At 43.1% G+C, this 22,451-nt stretch overlaps 1 protein-coding gene across 3 annotated transcripts in view; it reads left to right on the top strand.

The window, feature by feature from the left end:
* Nucleotides 1–22,451, top strand: part of adgrf1 (adhesion G protein-coupled receptor F1) — a 182,356-nt gene that overhangs the window by 149,144 nt on the left and 10,761 nt on the right. For all 3 annotated transcript variants that reach the window (NM_001113826.1, XM_031901487.1, XM_031901486.1), the window contains 11 exon segments: nt 6,511–6,669; nt 6,835–6,996; nt 7,505–7,611; nt 8,183–8,241; nt 9,028–9,170; nt 10,799–11,014; nt 13,448–13,654; nt 15,519–15,680; nt 15,860–16,069; nt 16,146–16,349; nt 17,172–17,312. In NM_001113826.1, the coding sequence (NP_001107298.1) occupies nt 6,511–6,669; nt 6,835–6,996; nt 7,505–7,611; nt 8,183–8,241; nt 9,028–9,170; nt 10,799–11,014; nt 13,448–13,654; nt 15,519–15,680; nt 15,860–16,069; nt 16,146–16,349; nt 17,172–17,312 (1,770 nt within the window).

Genomic DNA, 22,451 nt, shown 5'->3' on the forward strand with positions numbered 1-22,451 from the left:
CAAGTTCTTTGTTTTACCTCTTTATATTCTGACTGTCAAAGACTATTAAGGAATATCAACCAATTTTCCTTCTGTGGGCTGAGATGATATATTGCTGATGTTGAGTTTGAGAAGGTTTACCATGAATTGCTGTTCATTTTATGAACCTGGCTCCTCTGCCTTCTTAGTTAAAATACATTTTTGTCCTGTTGTCAATACTTCAAATAAGTATTGTTTCCGGGGTGTATGAATTATAATGCCGGACTGGTGACAACTAAGAAAAGAGAATTGAAAGGTCCTACCATGACTTGGTTTCAGACACTTAAGGTGGCCATACACGTAACGATCCGCTCGCCTGGTGATGTTGCCAAGCTCGCGGATCTTCTCCCAATATCCCCACCTACAGGTGGGCGATATCGGGGGAATTTTGGCTAATTCGGTCGTTTGGCCCTAGGGCCAAACGATCAAATTATAACAACTGTTAAGGGTGCAGTCGGTTTGGGGACCGCATCAACGAACCGATTCAGTCCTCGATCCGACTGAATATTTTAACCTGCCCAATTGATATCTGCCCGATTGATATCTGCCCGATTTCAGCCCAGATATCGGTCGGCGAGCCAGTTGTTGGTGCCTCTACACGGGCCAATTAGCTGCAGAATCTAAGGGACCGATATCGGCAGCTACAATCGGCCTGTGTATGGCCACCTTTAGGGGGCCCTTTACTAATGCTCGGATTTTGCTTTTCCCAGTTTAGATTCGTTAGTGCTTAACGTTATGTGAGCCATAATAACTGAAAAGACAGTGCTCCACATTCACTACAAAATGTCTTATTTACGGTAAAAGCACAGAACATGTAGGATGGGAAAGGGCTTCCAGCCCAAAATCTGCCATATTCTCTAATCCAACAATTGAGGATTTGTGCCATGAATCTGCCAGCATGGGGTCTAGTCCTTTCACATTACATGGAGAATATCCCAGACTTTGACATGGGAATTCAACTGAATCTTTGCTGGCCAGACACATCTTCAGGAATTAAAAAGTCATCCATTAAATAGCATCTCAGAGTTGTTTGGGGGCCCAAGCCAAACACAGCATTGCCGGCTCAGAAAGCCTGTAACAGTATATTACTCATTAAATATCTTTAATAAAGGAAATGCATGTGTGGGAAGGGGAGGTAACACATAGCCTACAGCATCATTTCAAATATAGGAAGCAGGAAATAGAGAAAGTTCCCTTAACGCTGTATTTATATAGAAATAACAGTTTTATTTTCTAATAAGAGTCTAAAGTTTTATATATATTTATTTATATTAGTAATTACATTTGGATATGGAAAACGTCACCCAGAAATGTTGTAGGTAAATTGATGTTCTCAGTCCATTTCTGATTTTTGCCCATTGTCACGTTAACAGGGCCAATTAACTTATTGAAATTTTAACTGGCGCTACAATGAGCAGATTAATATGTATTTCACCTTTAAGTTATCTTTTATTATGTTATAGAATCGTAAATACTAAGTAACTTTTCAATTGGTCTGCATTTTTTATCTTTTATAGTTTTTGAATTATTTGCCTTCTTCTGCCCCTTCTGCCTCTTTCCAGTCTTCAAATGGGGGTCACTGACCCCGGCAGCCAAAAAACTATTGCTCTGTAAGGCTACAATTTTTATTTAGCCCCTTTACTATTCATATATTAACCACTCTCTCAAACCACTCCCTGGTTACTAAGATAAATCAGACAATGATTATGTTTATAAGATAAACATGGCTAAGTTGTCCCCCTGTCACCTCTTTTATTTCTTTCATGCTTTTATTATGAAGATGATAAATTAAAATTAGAGGCATGGGAATTAATAAATCGGTAGAATACATTAATACAAACAGGGGGTTATTAAGATAATAATAGATAAATACAAAGTATAACAATAAATACAAATAAATACAAGGTACAGTTGCAATAAGTTAAGAGTCAAAGACACAAGATGAAGGAGGTCCCTGCCCCGTAGAGCTTACAATCTATATGGGAGGGTAACTTACAGACACAAATAGGCAAATATAAGTGCTGTAGGTCACAGTGGGTGACATTACAGTATAAGTGCCAGTTCCCAGATCAGGTGCTGGGTGAGTGCGCCAAAGACTAAGGGAGGATTCTCTCCGGAGGAAATCAGGGAGGGCATTCCCAATGTAAGGGGCAGCAGGGCAGAAAGGGTTAAGGCGAGAAACAGCAGTAGTAGTGGGGGGCGCAACCAAACGATTGCTCTGCGAGGAATGAAGGAGTCGGCCAGGAACGTATGGAGACACAAGGGAAGAGATGTAGTGAGGAGCAGAGGAATGGGGGGTTTTGTAATTAGAGAGACAGGACGGGGCCAGCGTGGCCTTTTTAAGGATAGGCTTGACACAGGCCTGTTTGAACAAAGAGGGGAAACTTCCAGAAGCCAGAGAAGAATTGAAGGTGTGAGTAAGAGCTGTCTAGGGATTCGCTTTGCTACCAGTTTTGAGTGAAAAGGGTGAACTATTGAGATTTATGAACCCAGATTGTGCCATGTAAGGCTAATCTCTGCTCTACGGGTTGTATTTATTCTGTCAAAATGACTTTATTGCCCAAAAGGCTACAGTTTACAAGTTGTAAAAATAAGCTCATAAATATAGTTACAGTATCCTCAGGATTATGTGCTATTGAGATTCTATTCTATTATACAGAATGATGCTACATATCAGCCCCACTTAGCCTGTGACTAACTAGTAACGGTTTCAGAAAGTATATGTGAGGATTAAAGCATGTTATAGAATGCCCTACTCTTAGTAATGTTTCAATTGGTCTTCATTTGTTATAGTTCCTAAATTATGTAAATTATTTGCTTATTTCCAGCTCTCAAATGGGGGTCACTGACCCCAGCAGCCAGAAACATATGTTTTCCTACCAGCAATCTCCATTCTTGCCAGTAGGAGAGCATTCAAGGACATTAGTCGCCACTAATTTTGATGCCACTAATCTCCTTGTGTGTCATCACCTTAAATCATCTGGTTGTGTGGATCCCACTTAAGGTGGTCTTACATGGGCAGAGTTAAGCTGCCGATTGGATGGCTTATCTGCCCATGTATGGGAACCCCTGATGCCCCTACTCAACTGGTATCTGCGAGGTGTCGATCAGGCAGGTTTGATTCAGGGACTGTATTGGCTCATTGATGTGGTCCTCGCTCCAACCGATCATATCACATCATTGCCATTCGATCATTTGGCCGATCAAATTAGCCCAATATAGAACACCTTAGATGGTCATATCTGGGAAAGATTTGCTTGTTTGACGATCTTGCCAAACAAGCAAATCTTATAATGTATGGCCACCTTTACTCTAGCAACCAGACAATGGGTTGAATGAGAGGGGAAGATAAACAATAGAGGACTGAACTGAGAGATAAGTAATAAAAGAAAGAGATCTAGCTTTAAGTTTAGACTCAGGGTTCCCCAACCTTTCTTACTCGTGAGTCACAGTCAAATGTAAAAAGACTTGGGGAGCAACACAAGCACCATAAAAGTTCATGGAGGAGCCAAATAAGGGCTGTGATTGGCTATTAGGCAGCATCTATGCACTCTATCAGCTTACAGGGGGCTTTATTTGGTAGGAAATCTTGTTTTAATTCAACCAAAACTTGCCCCCAAGTCAGGAATTCAAAAATAACTCCCTGGTTTGGGGGCACTGAGAGCAACACCCAAGGGGTTGGGGAGCAACATGTTGCCCTGAGCCACTGGTTTAGTGAGAGACACAACAAAGACAAATACTTGCAAGCAGTCAATGCCCATGCAATGCTAGTTAATTCCAAAGTAAACTTCCCCCTTTATTATGGTTGGAACAGTTTGCCTTAGTGAGCGTGTCCTGTATCTCTGCCCCTGTATAAAGCCAATATTTGCCCAAGACCTATAACTTGCCAAACAAATAGCCATGACATAGAAAGGCATGTTTGTTAAAGAGTAAAGCTACAGCTCCCCAGAGGGAAACTTCCCCCCCACTGCTTAGTTACATGTATAATAGAACATGTAACAACTTATCAACCGTTAGATAAATGCATTATGCATCGACATATCCCGTTTAAGTCTATGGAGAGAAAAGGTGAAAATTCCCCTATGACTCTATTTTTAGATGTGATGTTTCCTTCTAAAACTGTTTTAGAAACTTGTGATAATTTGCCGTAGAACCGAAAACATTTCATGTGTTGCTACAAACATCCCGTCCTGGCTGGCACAAGGCTGAGACATAACCGTCTCATAAGCCAACCAGGTTCATCCACATTCCTCACTCCAATGTAAGTGAACGCACAAACAGTTCTTAAAAATGTTTTACTGATGGAACATTCTATCATCCCCCTTCAGTATGTTGCAGGCCATGGCTGTTGGTTGTTCTAGAAATGACGTAATACTGTAACATAGTAACATAGTAAGTCAGGTTGAAAAAAGACATAGGTCCATCAAGTTTAACCATAATGACTATATATAACCTGCCTAACTACTAGTTGATCCAGAGGAAGGCAAAAAACCCCATCTCAAGCCTCTCTAATTTGCTACAGAGGGGAAAAAATTCCTTCCTGACTTCAAGATGGCAATCGGGCCAGTCCCGGGGCAACTTGTACTAAGAGCTATCTCCCATAACCCTGTAACCTATCCAAGGCAGGGTAACACCACTCTGGTTATGGGCTGCAACCGTGATAACATGGTTTAATAGAAAAACAAGATGGAGTTGGGAAAGGGAATATAAGTAATATATAGTCTATGTTTCTGGGGCACAGTGTTATGGAGCAGAGCATTTTACTATTTTGCCCCTGGGACAGAGCTCCCTTTAGGGGGCTGAAAATAGAAGCCACTCTCATTGGCCCGATGATATAGAGAGGACCCCCAGAACAACAGATGTAGGTATAAAATTGTTTGAAAGTAGATGTAGTAGAGAAAGATTGTGACAACTAAAGGTCCAGGTTGGGCTGCAGACATGCTACAGTAGGTGTATAGGAAGGCAAGATGGGACTGTCAATGTGAGACAGCTGTATTACTGGATCCCCAGTGGAATATTTTCATTTTTCCCATGAATTTCTATCCATGAAGGAAGAAAATGTACACTTTACTGAGGATTGAACATAAAATGCTTTGAAGATAAGATATTTGCATCTTGTTATCTTCCCATTATAAGAGGATTGCTCTTCATCACTCTCCCCCTTGTCTGGGTACCTGATGGTTCATGGTTACTCTTCCCTCTCCTCCTCCTCGTTGACGGCTTAATGTGTTTGAGTCATTCCATGTTTGCAGCTTTTCTGGACTGGTATTAGGCTTGTATCCCTGCTGCCAGGAATATGTTGGGTAGAGATAGCCTGCCAACTCTGTGTTCTTACTGTGTCTCTTGGTATTTGGGGATAAATGTAAAGTTTACTGGGTCAGCATAAAGGGCAAATGAAATGCAAGAGCTGAACATGCGTAGGATGGGGGTAATGGGGTTCTTGTAGATTGTAAGCTCTTTTGGGCAGGGCCCTCTTCACCTCTTGTATCGGTTATTGATTGCTTTATATGTTACTCTGTATGCCCAATGTATGAAACCCACTTATTGTACAGCGCTGCGGAATATGTTGGCAATTATACATAAATGTTAATAATAATAATAATAATAATTACTGAAGCAGTGTACTCTAAAGGGGAGCTTCACCCTTCAGTTAATTCTTAGCATGTTATGGAATGTCCTATTCTAGCTTTCCAGCTTTCAAATGGGGGTCACTGACCCCAGCAGTCAAATACATTGCTCTGCAAGGCTACACTATTGTTGTTATTGTTACTTTTTATTATTTATTTTTATATTCAGTTCCTCTTCTATAAATAAATCGGCGTCTCATTCAAACCAAAAACAAGACCCTAGCAAATTCAAAACTTGAAAGCTGCTGAACAAGAAACGAAATACCTGAAAAACAGTTAAAAAAAATTAAAAAATGAAGACCAGTCTGTGCCTTTTATGGCTGAAGCCATGGGTGGGTTTATAGGGGCCGTTCAGCATGGAGATGGAGTTGCTTGTGGGAATGATATGGCAAACTCTATGGGAAAGTTATTTGTACTGTATATTAAAAAACATGTGTACTTTGATATATACTGCATAGGGGGCTAATCATAGGGGCCACTCTCCTGTTTATATAGAGAGGACCCCCAGAATATCAGATGCAGGTAGAAAATTGTTGGAGAAGGTCAGTCAGTTCTATTTATGTCAAATCTGAACTCTGCCCTGCAATTTATATGTCATCTATAGAACATTTAAGCCTGGTTTGATTCATTTACAGCACAATGCAAATGCAATTCATTCTTTCACCTGTTTCATGCAAAGGATCTGCAGCGCCACCTTCTGGTGGAGTCTTTTAGAGTTTCAGCAGAGTGACGCTTGTTGCCTTGGTCTCATTATTAGCTGTAACATCACAATAAAGGGCTGTGCTAACTTTTTGGCTCCATATAAATAAACAATGCTGATTAATTTTCTTAATTGTAACCAGTACATTGGATTTCTGTTTTGCAGTTGCTCCTTCTGGTACACAATACACATTTGACATTGAAATCAGTTTCCCAAATGCCTCTCTCCTGAATGACCTCAAGCAATACATACAGAGCTTGTCATATCCCGTTGCTCTGGACTCTTCCATGACTACCAATATCACAGCAATAAATGTGACCACAGGTAAGTCATGTTTCATTAGATTTGGGTAGTTACGAGTTCAAAGCTTTTCTGTCCATCTCTGGTGTTAAAATCCATACATTGAGAAATTCAAAAATAGTTGCATGGTTCTAGGTATGTCAAGTTTTATTCTAGGCCAATATATGTTTGTGTTTTTGTATTCCCCAGCATGCAGTCTAAGCGGATCAACGTCCCAGTGCTCCTGTGAAAATGGCTACGTGTGGGCTAGTGATGTGTGTCACAAATATACACCCTGTGCCGGATCCAGTTCACCATGTACCTGCATAAGTCAAACACTTCCAACTGGAACATATTGTCAACCTAAGACATGTAAGAACGATGGACCTTGTAATTACACGGCAGACTAAGAAGGGGGGTGCTTGGCTGTGCATGATGTAACATCTGCCTCAGGGGGGACGTACTTAGGTCGGTCCCTAGGGTGGCTCTGGACCTAAATACTCTGGAATAAATGTTTAAGGTGTCTTAAAAACTCTTTAGGAATGCCGCTAAATCTTTCCATGCTTTGTCCAAAAGGATAAGTGCCAGATTAAGTGTTACAGGCAAAGGGGACACATTGACATAAGGGAACCATGGTATTACAGCCAACCAGGACCTGCTGGTAATTGCAGGGGATTACACCAATAGCCTCAATTGGAGCTATAGACGCCCCAAAAATGTGTGCACTCTGATAAAGCTGATAATGCTTGGCTTCTTTTACATTCCCATTCATAGTGTTTCATTAAGGCATCTGCCATCCTGCACCCGATTTTGCTTTATATATATATATATATATTATATTTACATTTTTTTTTTCAATGTTACTTTTCTTTCTTTAAAGACATAACCATAAAAATGAGCCTTAGAATTAACGAAGATTTTACAAGCAATTTATTAGACCGATCATCCACCAAGTACAAGAGTTACAAAAGCCAGCTGGAAAATGCGGTATGTTTCCCTTGCCTTTATCTATTTAACTATACAGGTTTTTATTTTACTGGAAAAACTCTACAATATTTTTAATGCTATTTTTTTCAAACAGAGGTATAAATTTTGTCTTAAATACCCCCTTGAAAAATATGTTTCTAGGTACTTCCTGCTTATAGGAAATCTTCATCCAAAAACAGTTCCTTGTATAATAAAGGATAACAGACCACTTTCCACTATGTGCCAATTACAATTTTCCATTGGGTTTTGAAGTTACATTATTCCTAATTGTAATTGCTATTGAAAGCATTGTCCTTCTAGATGTTTATACCCTTTGCACTGCTGATTCTGACTCCTAAACCATAAATACAATTTCCAATGGATTCGGTTGCATTTCCAGAGGGGTTAAATCTAGAACAGCGTAGGGCAACCTGTAGTGCTCGAGCAGTTGTCGGGCAACAATTCCCAGCATCCCCTGACTGGCTTCATGTACGCTGCAGCCTGCAGGGCAAAAAGAGACCATTGGCTGCAGCTTCCCAGCCCTTATACAAAAGCTCATTTGTCTTCATTGCAATATTGTTGTGTTTTGCAGTTCAATACCTGCTATGGAACCTTGCCCGGATTCCAATCAGCAACAGTGACAGGATTTAGGTAAGAGAAATCCAGCCAAGGATGATAATTTGATAGAGCGAGGTTTATTTTCATTCTGTAGTTACTGGTGGATCTGCATTTTTCTCCAGCAAATTCTGTTTTACACAGCATAATAAATAGGTCCCCTAGTGTAGCCCCTTGGGAGCTATAGGATCAAGTGGCCACCTACATATAAGGTGGGAGAAGGTCTATAATCAGACTTAAAGACCCATCAGAAAGGAGAGAGGGTGTAGGCTCGGGGCCAGGATTGGGACTTGGAGACCTCAGTGAGGGGTGAGGGAGAAATTGACAATGTAGGGACTATCCTGTCCTTTTGTAAAAGTAGCAGCATCACCAATTATTTGTAGCTTTGGCTTTACACCAGATGTGGTAGTGTTGGTAGGGTGGTGGTACCCAGCAGTACAGGGACTGTGCAAGAGTAGAGCATGGGCCTTCCCTTGGAGTTTCCAATGAGAAAATAGCAACGGCACTGAGAACATTTATTTTCCTTACTGTGCTGCGGTTTAACAGATGGGAGCATACAACTGCCAGTCAGAGCTAAACACACATCAGAGAATGTGCTACACAGGAAGTCCCACCCCCAGAACCACTGTAGAGCAGGAAGAGGGGAGGCATTACATTAAAAGGACTGTACCACATTCACACACCTCCTCCCCAGTAATATGAAGACCTAGTTATAGTTTGTATGTAACACATGGGAGTGACCATGGGAGTCATTTTAAAGGTGATCAAAATTGTGAAGAAATATGTTTGCTCCTGATTGGCTAAACACCTTCTCAATTTCAGGCCAGGAAGTGTTGTAGCAGACTACACCATTACCACAGATCCAGTCAACACTTCAGTGCTCCAGGCGGCTAACAATGATTTAGTAGCCAACTTGAGTAAAGTCTTCATTCTAGCCACACCAGCCATTCAGAATATCATTGAAGGTAAGGACTTATGGTCAGAGAGATATTATATGGTGCAATAACAATTACTCTCAATGGACTAGGCTGAAGCTTGTTCCATAACAATTCCGCCATTTAATGATGTAGATCAGTGGTTCTCAACCTTCCCAATGCTGCGACCCTTTAATACAGTTCCCCATGTTGTGGTGACCCCCAACCATAAAATTATTCCTAAAACCGTCGGAAATATGTGTTTTCTGATGGATGGTCTTAGGCGACCCCTGTGAAAGGGTCCCGACCCCCAAAGAGGTCCCGACCCACAGGTTGAGAACTGCTGATGTAGATCTACTGAATTATTTGTGATTTGGATAATCACAGGAGACAGCAGATGTACATTTTCTGTAGAGATATTGGGAGACCCCAGAGCCCTTAGGGCGCCAGATGTTGCTTGACCACAACTCCTAGGAACATATAATCAAAGGTTAAAGTGTACTGGGATCTATATTCCAACATCAGGGTAAGGTTTAGAAAAAAGACCATAGAGTCAATACAAATAGATTTTGTATGAACCTTTCAGATTACTCAATGATTAATTAATGGAAAGATACTCTAATTAGAATGTAAATGGCATAGGGGACATGTTAAAAAACGTGCTACATAATATTGTGGTGGATCCCAATGAAATGGTGTGGTATTGCAGCAGTCTACAGAAGAACATTCACCTGCACTCTGTTTCACCAAAATCTTAGTGGTGCTTTTGCTACCTGGATGTTCAAACAGGCATCAACTACAGGAATGGCACTCACATGCATTTAAGGCCAATTAAGTTGAGCCACAGGCTGGCTTGTCATGAGATTTGGATAGATAACTCTATTTCTAACTAAGGGAGGCTTATCTTCCCCCCCAAAAAAAAGTTCTCTTAGTGCCTGAATGTTACTTCTGTTCCATTCTGCTGGGCCAAGTTCCATACTACACTTACTTTAAAGCACAGTACCAATGGATGCTCGCCACTTTTTCCATGGGCCCTGGGTACTCTGAGCCTTTTATAGAATTCTACAATCACAATCCCCACTATACACAGGATATACAGGATAACAGTCACTCGCCCGCATGGAAATGGTGGTTTGGGTGCTGTAAGCCTAAAGCTATGGGAAGATGGCAATGAACCAAGTCAGAATGCCCGCCAGTGGCCACAAGTGGCTACTGCTCTGTGGCTACTACTGTTCTGATTTGGTTCCCTAGGTAGCAGAATACAAAAGCACCCAGTCAGCTTTACAGTAAAAAAAACAACAGGTAAAAACTTAAATAGAGAAGAGGTCTATAGAGCGGCATGGGAGTAGGGTAGGGTGCTGTCATTGAAACAGGGACTGGGGGGAATCCGGGGGGGAATACAGAACATCAGTGGGTGGGCTGCCAGGGCTTGGCGATTCATATTTAGAGTGCAACTAGGAAAACCTGGGTAATACAGTGTAGGGGAAGGGGCTAAATTTACAGGCAAGTATATTTTCTTCAAATAAAGTTTGACATTATGTTATGCATCTGATGAACAGCCAGTGCCCTGCAACAAAGTCCAACTATACTCCCGATCCAAACACACAATTTAGTGTTTAGTAAATGTAATAAAGGTGAGCCCCTCTGTTTCCTAACCCACTGTATTCCTTTCTTTACAGGACAGAGTAACATGAGTGTTTTACCAGCCAAAGTCTTTGTTGGAGATAATCTATCTTTAACATGTACTGTCAATTCTGTTTCTACTAATGTTTTATGGTATTTTAATGATTCACAAAAAATTACATCTAATGCACTATTCCAAATGACCTTCACATCAACAAGTGATGGGTCAGTGTCCAACTTGCTAATAGCCAGCGTGACTTCGGATTATGCAGGCAAGTTTCACTTGTTTTATAGTTCATTTCCAACTGTTCATTATTTTAACAGACCTGACTTTAGGTGGTTTAAGCAGGGGCAATAGCCTCTGGGAAGGGACTGGGGCTGTGGGATAGAAGGTATAGTAGGGAGAGATGGTGCCTATAGTAGCAGTGGGGGGGATAATAGCCTCTGGGAAGGGACTGGGGCTGTGGGATAGCAGGTATAGTAGGGAGAGATGGTGCCTATAGTAGCAGTGGGGGGATAATAGCCTCTGGGAAGGGACTGGGGCTGTGGGATAGCAGGTATAGTAGGGAGAGATGGTGCCTATAGTAGCAGTGGGGGGGATAATAGCCTCTGGGAAGGGACTGGGGCTGTGGGATAGCAGGTATAGTAGGGAGAGATGGTGCCTATAGTAGCAGTGGGGGGGATAATAGCCTCTGGGAAGGGACTGGGGCTGTGGGATAGAAGGTATAGTAGGGAGAGATGGTGCCTATAGTAGCAGTGGGGGGATAATAGCCTCTGGGAAGGGACTGTGGCTGTGGGATAGCAGGTATAGTAGAGAGAGATGGTGCCTATAGTAGCAGTGGGGGGATAATAGCCTCTGGGAAGGGACTGGGGCTGTGGGATAGCAGGTATAGTAGGGAGAGATGGTGCCTATAGTAGCAGTGGGGGGATAATAGCCTCTGGGAAGGGACTGGGGCTGTGGGATAGCAGGTATAGTAGGGAGAGATGGTGCCTATAGTAGCAGTGGGGGATAATAGCCCCTGGGAAGGGACTGGGGCTGTGGGATAGCAGGTATAGTAGGGAGAGATGGTGCCTATAGTAGCAGTGGGGGGATAATAGCCTCTGGGAAGGGACTGGGGCTGTGGGATAGCAGGTATAGTAGGGAGAGATGGTGCCTATAGTAGCAGTGGGGGGATAATAGCCTCTGGGAAGGGACTGGGGCTGTGGGATAGCAGGTATAGTAGGGAGAGATGGTGCCTATAGTAGCAGTGGGGGGATAATAGCCTCTGGGAAGGGACTGGGGCTGTGGGATAGCAGGTATAGTAGGGAGAGAAGGTGCCTATAGTAGCAGTGGGGGGATAATAGCCTCTGGGAAGGGACTGGGGCTGTGGGATAGCAGGTATAGTAGGGTGAGATGGTGCCTATAGTAGCAGTGGGGGGATAATAGCCTCTGGGAAGGGATTGGGGCTGTGGGATAGCAGGTATAGTAGGGAGAGATGGTACCTATAGTAGCAGTGGGGGGATAATAGCCTCTGGGAAGGGACTGGGGCTGTGGGATGGCAGGTATAGTAGGGAGAGATGGTGCCTATAGTAGCAGTGGGGGGGATAATAGCCTCTGGGAAGGGACTGGGGCTGTGGGATAGCAGGTATAGTAGGGAGAGATGGTGCCTATAGTAGCAGTGGGATAATAGCCTCTGGGAAGGGACTGGGGCTGTGGGATAGCAGGTATAGTAGGGAGAGATGGTGCCTATAGTAGCAGTGGGGGGATAATAGCCTCTGGGAAGGGACTGGGGCTGTGGGATAGCAGGTATAGTAGGGAGAGATGGTGCCTATAGTAGCAGTGGGGGGATAATAGCCTCTGGGAAGGGACTGTGGCTGTGGGATAGCAGGTATAGTAGGGAGAGATGGTGCCTATAGTAGCAGTGGGGGGATAATAGCCTCTGGGAAGGGACTGTGGCTGTGGGATAGCAGGTATAGTAGGGAGAGATGGTACCTATAGTAGCAGTGGGGGGATAATAGCCTCTGGGAAGGGACTGGGGCTGTGGGATGGCAGGTATAGTAGGGAGAGATGGTGCCTATAGTAGCAGTGTGGGGATAATAGCCTCTGGGAAGGGACTGGGGCTGTGGGATAGCAGGTATAGTAGGGAGAGATGGTGCCTATAGTAGCAGTGGGATAATAGCCTCTGGGAAGGGACTGGGGCTGTAGGATAGCAGGTATAGTAGGGAGAGATGGTGCCTATAGTAGAAGTGGGATAATAGCCTCTGGGAAGGGACTGGGGCTGTGGGATAGCAGGTATAGTAGGGAGAGATGGTGCCTATAGTAGCAGTGGGGGGATAATAGCCTCTGGGAAGGGACTGGGGCTGTGGGATAGCAGGTATAGTAGGGAGAGATGGTGCCTATAGTAGCAGTGGGATAATAGCCTCTGGGAAGGGACTGGGGCTGTGGGATAGCAGGTATAGTAGGGAGAGATGGTGCCTATAGTAGCAGTGGGGGGATAATAGCCTCTGGGAAGGGACTGGGGCTGTGGGATAGCAGGTATAGTAGGGAGAGATGGTGCCTATAGTAGCAGTGGGGGGATAATAGCCTCTAGGAAGGGACTGGGGCTGTGGGATAGCAGGTGTAGTAGGGTCCAGCCCAGCCTTTCAAAAAAATATTAATACTTTATAATACATTTAAAATGTTACCATTTGTAACCTTTGTGTATCCTAACCTTTTGTCTCCGCAGGAAATTACAGGTGCATGTTTGAAAACTCCTCTACCCTTTATTCGGTAGATACAAACATAACCATTGCGTCTATAACCATGAGTGGACCTGATTCAGTTACAGTAACTTGTGACAACTCCGACAATATTTTGGTCACTTGTTCCACCGACGGGGATATAAACTCCCTTTCACTTACATGTTCTTCTGACCCAAACAAAGGAGTTTTCAGTAAGTTTTGCATATATATGAAATATTGTGTTTATCCTAATAGTGTCTGCAAAGGCAATAGCATGTATACACATTAGTTGCAATTAGGGCTTTATGTTTAGGGTGCAAAGTACAGGGTGCCCAGAAGCAAAGGAGCCCTAGAATCTGCATTGAGGGACTGTTACTTCCAGGATGGGCCCTGCATGTTACACCTGTACCTACAACTGTTTTAAAAGTTCTGTGTTTTTTTATTTTGTTTTTAAATTTGGCTCTTGGGTAAAGACACACAGAGCTACTAGTAGCACAACTTACCACGGCTACTAAAATAGACAATGCTGATCATTACTGGTACTGGTAATTGTCTCTATGTGTGTTTTTAGCAGAGACAATTCTCAGTATTGTCTATGGCAGGGGATTTTCTGGTGTTAAGTAGCTGTAAAAAAGTAGCTGCTACTAGTAGCTCTGTGTGTCTTCACCCTTAATGGAAAACTATACCCCCAGAGTGAATACTTAACCAACAGGTCATTTATATTATGTTAAGTGGCCTATTAAAGAATCTCCCCAAACTGGAATATATATATCAGTAAATATTGCCCTTTTACATCTTTTCCCTTGAGCCGCCATTTAGTGATGGGCTGTGTGCTCCTTCAGAGATCAGCTGACAGGAAGTGATGCAGCTCTAACTGTAACAGGAAGTAGTGTGGGAGCAAAAGGCAGAACTCTGCCCATTCATTGGCTGATGGGGCCTAGCATGTATGTGTGCCTTGGCTTGTTTGTGTGCACTGTGAATCCTATGATCCCAGGGGGCGGCCCTTAGTATTAAAATGGCAGTTTCCTATTTAGGATTACCCAATGGCACATACTACTAAATAAATATATTTTTATGAAAATGGTTTATTTAGATGACGCAGGGTTTACACATGAGCTGTTTATGCAATATATTTTTATGGAGACCTACATTGTTTGGGGTACAGTTTCCCTTTAAAGCTAGCAGAGGCAGATGTTAGGAGCTACCCTGAGTAATGCAAAACAATAATCCTATATTTAAATATCCACTTTTCTTGGTTGTTAACTTCCCCTTTAATAGAAGTGGCACTGTACAGTATGCTTAACATACAATTGCAGTCCTGCAAGTTCAAGTGGAAATGGCAACCTTGTGGCAATTACACACAAAATAGTCATTGTGGGACTTGATTCTATCTCTTACCAAGTACTTTATGTTTTATAGTAATAAAGCACAGTAGGTCCTTCAAAAGTCTCATCTCTAACCCCTTAAATCAGTGGGTATCAGATGTTTCAGTGTATAGCACAGTTTCATTTGAAAAGGAAAATATACCAGTCCTTCAGCCTCAGTTCCATGAATTTCCCGAACAGCTTAACTTAAATCTCTTTCAGGGGCATCTAGGAGATACACTTACCCTAACTAGCATTCACCCCTGCCATTGCCCCCAGTGCCCCTGGTGGTTAGCATGACTGTTACGGGTCCACTGCCTTTGAGGGCTGTATTTAGGCACTATAACGCCCCTAGGTGGTGGAATTAACATCACGCATACGGGTGCACAAATGGGTGAGTAAATCTTATATGGCCACCATCTCTCAATCTCTAGTTATAATAGGGCAAGTCCACATTACATGTGAGAAAGTACCCGGGCTTGATAGACTTTTGAAGCATAGGTTGACTGAATTTACTGATGTGAGATTCTATGGGTCGTGTGGTTTTGTGTAAGAACTTCCTCGCTACCAATTACAGAGGGCAGGTAGGAATGGGTAAGGTTATCCCTCTCTGGCCCACTTGGCTTGTTTGCAGAAGGACTGCCTATAGATAGGTATAATATTTAACCTCTTACTGAACGCCTTAACCAATCTATAATACTGTTCATCACAGACAGGTCCCAGTTATGCTCTACCTCTACCTGCTGGACTTATATTGTGCAAGCCAGCCCGGACCAGTGCACAGACGGGAGCACAGCGACCTACTCATGTACTTGCTTTACATCATATGGAGCTAAGGTCTCTAAAGCCGTCAGTGTCACGTATTCAAAACCAGGTAAGTGACTGAATTCCAACATGAAGTTCTAATATTTTCATATTCAACAACAGAGCAAACATTATTCTTCTGCTAAAAGGATAAGGGTTGCGTGGGGGTGGGCATGTGGTTGCCAGATTTGGGGGGAAGCCATTACTTTCTGCTCCAGCAAATGCTGCCAATTCTTTCTCTGTTTACAGGTTTAACGCTGATTCCTGCGGCTGGCACTCTCAGCATTTCCGAAGGGCAATCCATATGGCTGGAGTGTAAAAGTTCTAAGGACGTTCCTGATATCATTTGGAATTTCTCCGGCACCATTAATACAACTGTTCAAACCACTCTCTTCAACTATTATGCCTCAAATTCCACCTCTGTGCTTTATATTCCAAGTGCAGTGACAAGTTGGCAAGGTGGGTACAGTGACCACTGCTCCTTCGATACATCTTCCATACAACCTAGATTAACAATGGGTTATTTTATCAACAGGTAATTTTTATTGCTCGTCGGAATCTCTGAAACTGCAGTCGACCCAAAAGTCTGTGGTTGTTGTCAAGCTCATTGCAAGCTCGCAGATTGATATCAACCCAGTGGACACAGTCTATCAAAGTGGCACAGCCACTAAGTTCAGCTGCTGTGGTTCTGACATGTCGGGTTACACCGCTACTTTGCAGATAGGAGTAATAACAACAGGTAAATACAGAGGATATTGCCTTGAATCTGAAAATAACTTGTCATTTCAGTATGGGGAGAGGGTTGTTACATACCCTGTTGTAGCAGGAAAGATTTTGGCAACCATGTAAACAGAGTCCCCTCCCTTTCTATTGAAGCTAGAAGAACAAGCATTTCATTTGTTTGGTGAGGTCAGGAGGCTGACATTCTAATTTTTATTTAAAGGGATACTCTCATGATTTTTATGGGGTACTTTTTATTTCTAAATGACACTGTTACGCAGCAAATAATTCCCTCTGCTATTTAAAATGTTATTCTTGAACCAACAAATGTATTTGTAGCTGTAATATTGGTGTGTAGACGCCATCTCAGTGCATTGTGCCTGAGTCTGAGCTTTCAGCCAGCGCTACACATTAGAACTGCTTTCAGCTAACCTATTGTTTCTCCTACTCCCATGTAACTGGAGGAGTCCCAAGCCGGACTTGGATTTCTTACTATTGAGTGCTATTCTGATACCTACTGGGAGCTGCTATATTGCTCCCTTCCCATTGTTCTGCTGATCGGCTGCTGGGAGGGGGGGGGGGAATCACTCCAACTCCAAAGTTTATCAGAGCACAGGTCACAGGTCACATATCTGTGGCACCCTGGGAAATGAAGAATATGGCTAGCCCCATGGGAAAAACAGATTACAATGCAGGATTCTGCTGGAGAAGCTCTATTAACTGATGGGTTTTGTAATAAACATGTTTTCCCATGACAGTGTTACTTTAACATATAGGCAGATATTTAACAGGACAGGGGTATTTTATGATCAGAAACTTATGATGTTGTGTTTTCTCTTAGCTATGACATTATATGGCAACTGTTTCAATGTGACTTACAATTGCGCCAACTGTGGAAATTACACTGCCTCCTGCACAATTACAAACTCTTTGGGCGGCACCGTGAAAAGCGCCCCCATGAAACTGACATTGCGCCAGCAGGGTAAGTGCACACCATAAGGTTCAAATGCTCTTTTCCTAAAATTTGTTTTAAAAAGAATCTCTCGTAACTTAAGCCTTTAAAGGAGAACTAAGATATAGTGGATGCTAAATACAGTGAATTCACAAATTACTGCTACTAGAGGTCACAATTGGCCAGTCAAAAAAGGACCAGAGTTAATGGGATACTACCCCCAGATTAAACGGCATACAATCCATATCAATAAAGCATCCCAAACTCATTACAGCAAGTTTAACAAAAATAGTTAATTCAAATATCCATATTAAAAACACATACACACCCACAGGATTCTGCCTAAGGACAAATAGGGTTTTTTAGTATGGACATTTGAATAAAATAATAATTTTTTGACAAACAGCCTGGTTGAGTTGTCAAAGTAGGATAGGTTGAGGTAGCACTAACATTTATACCTTGGTGTGTGTGTATATATATATATCAAAATAAAACAATCAGCACTAAGGGTCTTTTTGTTTAAAAAAAATCTCTTGTGTATTATAATTGCATGTACAACCGACGTTTCGGTCCCTTTTTCAAGGTCCTTGAATTGTACATGCAATTATAATACACAAGAGATTTTTTTGAAACACAAAGACCCTTGGTGCTGGCTGTTTTATTTTGATATTTATTTGGTATTCCGTGCACAGGGGCAGCTGCGGAGCAGCAGTTTTTGGAGTGTGGTGCTGTCGTGTGGACTGTTTTATATATATATATATAGAGAGAGAGAGCAAAAATGGAAGAATGCCGCACTCACAGGGCTTAGTGTAGAAAAATAGAGTAGTTTATTCATAGTAACATAGTAACATAGTAAGTTGGGTTGAAAAAAGACATACGTCCATCAAGTTCAACCATAATGCCTATATATAACCTGCCTAACTACTAGTTGATCCAGAGGAAGGCAAAAAACCCCATCTGAAGCCTCTCTAATTTGCCCCAGAGGGGAAAAAATTCCTTCCTGACTCCAAGATGGCAATCGGACCAGTCCCTGGATCAACTAGTACTAAGAGCTATCTCCCATAACCCTGTATTCCCTCACTTGTACTGAGAGCTATCTCCCCTACCCCTGTATTCCCTCACTTGTACTGAGAGCTATCTCCCCTACCCCTCTATTCCCTCACTTGTACTGAGAGCTATCTCCCCTACCCCTGTATTCCCTCACTTGTACTGAGAGCTATCTCCCCTACCCCTGTATTCCCTCACTTGTACTGAGAGCTATCCCCCCTACCCCTGTATTCCCTCACTTGTACTGAGAGCTATCTCCCATAACCCTGTATTCCCTCACTTGTACTGAGAGCTATCTCCCATACCCCTGTATTCCCTCACTTGTACTGAGAGCTATCTCCCCTACCCCTGTATTCCCTCACTTGTACTGAGAGCTATCCCCCCTACCCCTGTATTCCCTCACTTGTACTGAGAGCTATCTCCCCTACCCCTGTATTCCCTCACTTGTACTGAGAGCTATCTCCCCTACCCCTGTATTCCCTCACTTGTACTGAGAGCTATCTCCCCTACCCCTGTATTCCCTCACTTGTACTAAGAGCTATCTCCCATAACCCTGTATTCCCTCACTTGCTAAGAATCCATCCAGCCCCTTCTTAAAGTTATATAAAGTATCAGCCAGTACGACTGATTCGGGGAGGGAATTCCAGAACCTCACAGCTCTCACAGTAAAAAATCCTTTCCGAATGTTTAAATGGAACCTCCCTTCTTCTAAACGGAGTGGGTGCCCTCGTGTCCGTTGGAAGGACCTACTGGTAAATAAAACATTAGAAAGGTTATTATATGATCCCTTTATATATTTATACATAGTTATCATGTCACCTCTTAAGCGCCTCTTCTCCAGTGTAAACAGACCCAACCCGGCCAGTCTTTCTTCATAACTGAGACTTTCCATACCCTTTACCAGCTTAGTTGCCCTTCTCTGGACCCTCTCTAACTCAGTAATGTCCCGTTTGAGCACTGGAGACCAAAACTGAACAGCATATTCTAGATGGGGCCTTACCAGCGCTCTGTAAAGGGGAAGAATAACCCCCTCCTCCCGTGAATCTATACCCCTTTTAATACAGCTCAAAACCCTGTTTGCCCTTGCAGCTGCTGCCTGGCATTGCTTGCAACAGCCAAGTTTATTATCTACAAGGACTCCAAGGTCCTTCTCCATTATGGATTTGCCTAGTGCAGTCCCATTAAGGGTATACGGGGCTTGCATATTTTTACATCCCAGGTGCATGACCTTACATTTATCCACATTAAATCTCATCTGCCACTTAGCTGCCCAGATTGCCAGTTGGTCAAGATCCTGCTGCAGGGATGTCACATCCTGGATAGAATTGACTGGTCTGCAGAGTTTTGTGTCATCTGCAAACACTGATACATTACTCATAATACCCTCCCCTAAGTCATTTATGAACAAATTAAACAAAAGTGGACCCAGTACAGAACCCTGAGGGACCCCACTGAGGACCTTATTCCAAGTAGAGAATGTACCATTAACAACCACCCTCTGTACCCGATCCTGTAGCCAGTTTTCTATCCATGTGCAAACGGCTTCACTAAGACCAATAGACCTTAGCTTAGAAAGCAGTCGTTTGTGGGGAACGGTATCAAATGCTTTCGCAAAATCCAAATAGATGATATCTACTGCATCCCCACTGTCCAGCTTCTTACTTACCTCATCATAAAAAGCAATTAAATTGGTCTGACATGACCTGTCCTTCATAAAGCCATGCTGATTACTGCTCATAATGCCATTCTCCACTACATAACTTTGAATGTGATCCCTTAACAAGCCTTCAAATAACTTGCCCACCACGGATGTCAAACTTACAGGCCTATAATTGCCAGGCTGAGATCTTACTCCCTTTTTAAATATGGGAATGACATTCGCCTTCTTCCAATCCCTAGGTACCATACCTGATGAAAGCGAGTCTGAGAATATAAGAAACAAGGGCCACTGCAATTCTGCCCCTAGCTCTCTCAGTACCCGAGGGTGTATTCCATCTGGCCCAGGTGCCTTGTTTACATTTATCGTGTGTAACCCTTTAAGCACCATATCCTGTGCCAGCCACTGTGTAGTTGGAGCTGAGGCAACAGTGCAGCTATTGGGTGGGACTTGGCCCACTGGCTCCTCTACTGTATACACAGAAGAAAAGAACTGGTTAAGCACATCTGCCTTTTCTGTATCCGCTGTAACCATATTGTTATTATAACTCAATGGGGCCACACCCTCAACCTGCATCTTTTTACTATTAATATACTTAAAAAACTTTTTGGGGTTAGTCTTGGCCTCGGCCGCGATGCGCTCCTCATTTTCTATCTTTGCCTTCCGGATTGCTGTTTTACAACACTTGTTATAGTGTTTATAATCATTAAACGCAGCTACTGTCCCCTCTGACTTATATTTCTTAAAAGCTTTCCTTTTTTTCCCTATTAACTTCTTTACCTCAGAGTTAAGCCACATGGGGTGATTCTTAACACTTCTACTTTTTCTTATTAATGGAATAAATTGAGAACAGTAATGATTTAATATCATTTTAAATGACAACCATTTCTGCTCTGTGTTTTTATCAGAAAACATAAAGCCCCAATCTATGCCCTGAAGCGCTGCCCTTAAGGAGCTAAAATTTGCCTTCCTAAAATTCATTGTCTTTGTTGCCCCCGTGTAAATTTGTTTCCTGCACCAAACATTAAATGAAATAACATTATGGTCACTATTACCCAGGGGTTCAACCACTTGCACATTTGCTATACGTTCTGGGTCATTAGAGATCACTAGATCTAGTATAGCATGGTTCCTGGTTGGCTCCTCAACAACCTGTGACATAAAGTTGTCGTGCAGCAAGTTTATAAACTTGTTCCCATTTACTGTCCTGGCAGTACTATTGCCCCAGTCAATATCAGGGTAATTAAAATCCCCCATTACTATCACTTGCCCCAAACTAGCAGCCTTTTCTATTTGCAACAGGAGCTGGGCCTCCTCCTCTTCGCTTACATTAGGGGGTCTATAGCATACCCCTACAATTAGTTTGGTAGATTCCTTACTATCTGTGAGAAGCTCAACCCATAAGGATTCAGCTCCCTCTGTTAACCCCATCACTTCCTCCCTAATATTTGCTTTTAATTCCTGCTTAATGAACAGACACACTCCTCCTCCTTTTCTATTGCCCCTGTCCCTCCGAAACAATGTATACCCCCCAATATTAACTGCCCAGTCATGAGACTCATTCAACCAAGTTTCAGCAACTCCAATCACATCATATTTCCGCTCCAACGCCATTACCACCAGCTCTCCCATTTTACCAGTCAGACTCCTTGCATTGGTAAACATACATTTAATACTGGTTCCGGCGTGAGAATGACGTGTAAACAACTTATGGGCCTCCCTGCCATTATCAGTATCCCGAAGCAAGTCTCCTCCCCCATTTTCCCTTACTATGCCCACTACCTCATCTATCCTGTCTACCACAGAATTTCCCTCTGCACCCTCCCCCCCACTCCTAGTTTAAAATCTCCTCCAACCCTCTAGCCATCTTTTCCCCCAAAGCAGCTGCCCCATCATCATTGAGGTGCAGCCCATCCCTGGCAAAGAGCCTGTAGCCGACTGAGAAATCAGCCCAGTTCTGGAGAAACCCAAAGCCCTCCTCCCTGCACCAATCTCTCAGCCACGCATTAATCTCCCTAAGCTCCCGCTGCCTTCTTAATGTTGCTCGTGGCACAGGTAATATCTCTGAGAAAATTACCTTGGAAGTCCTCGCCCTCAACTTCGCACCTAGCTTTTTAAAATCGTTCTTGAGGACTTCCCCCCCTCCTCTAACTTTGTCATTGGTACCTATGTGTACCAAGACCGCCGGGTCTTCCCCAGCCCCTCCCAACAATCTGTCCACTCGTTCCACCACATGCCGAACCCTAGCACCAGGCAAGCAACACACAGTTCGGCATGTAGGGTCTTTGCGACAAATTACCCTATCCACCTTTCTAATAATTGAATCCCCTACAACTATAGCCTGCCTTCCCTTCCTAGCACTACTCCCCCCACCTGTATTAGAGGTGCCGGCTCCCAGGGTGCTCTGAGAGTCAGCCCGCTCCATACATGCCAGCTCAGAGCTGTCTTCCCCAGCATCTTCACCT

The sequence above is a fragment of the Xenopus tropicalis genome, chromosome 5, assembly GCF_000004195.4.
Source record: "Xenopus tropicalis strain Nigerian chromosome 5, UCB_Xtro_10.0, whole genome shotgun sequence".
Taxonomy (NCBI): Eukaryota; Metazoa; Chordata; class Amphibia; order Anura; family Pipidae; genus Xenopus; species Xenopus tropicalis.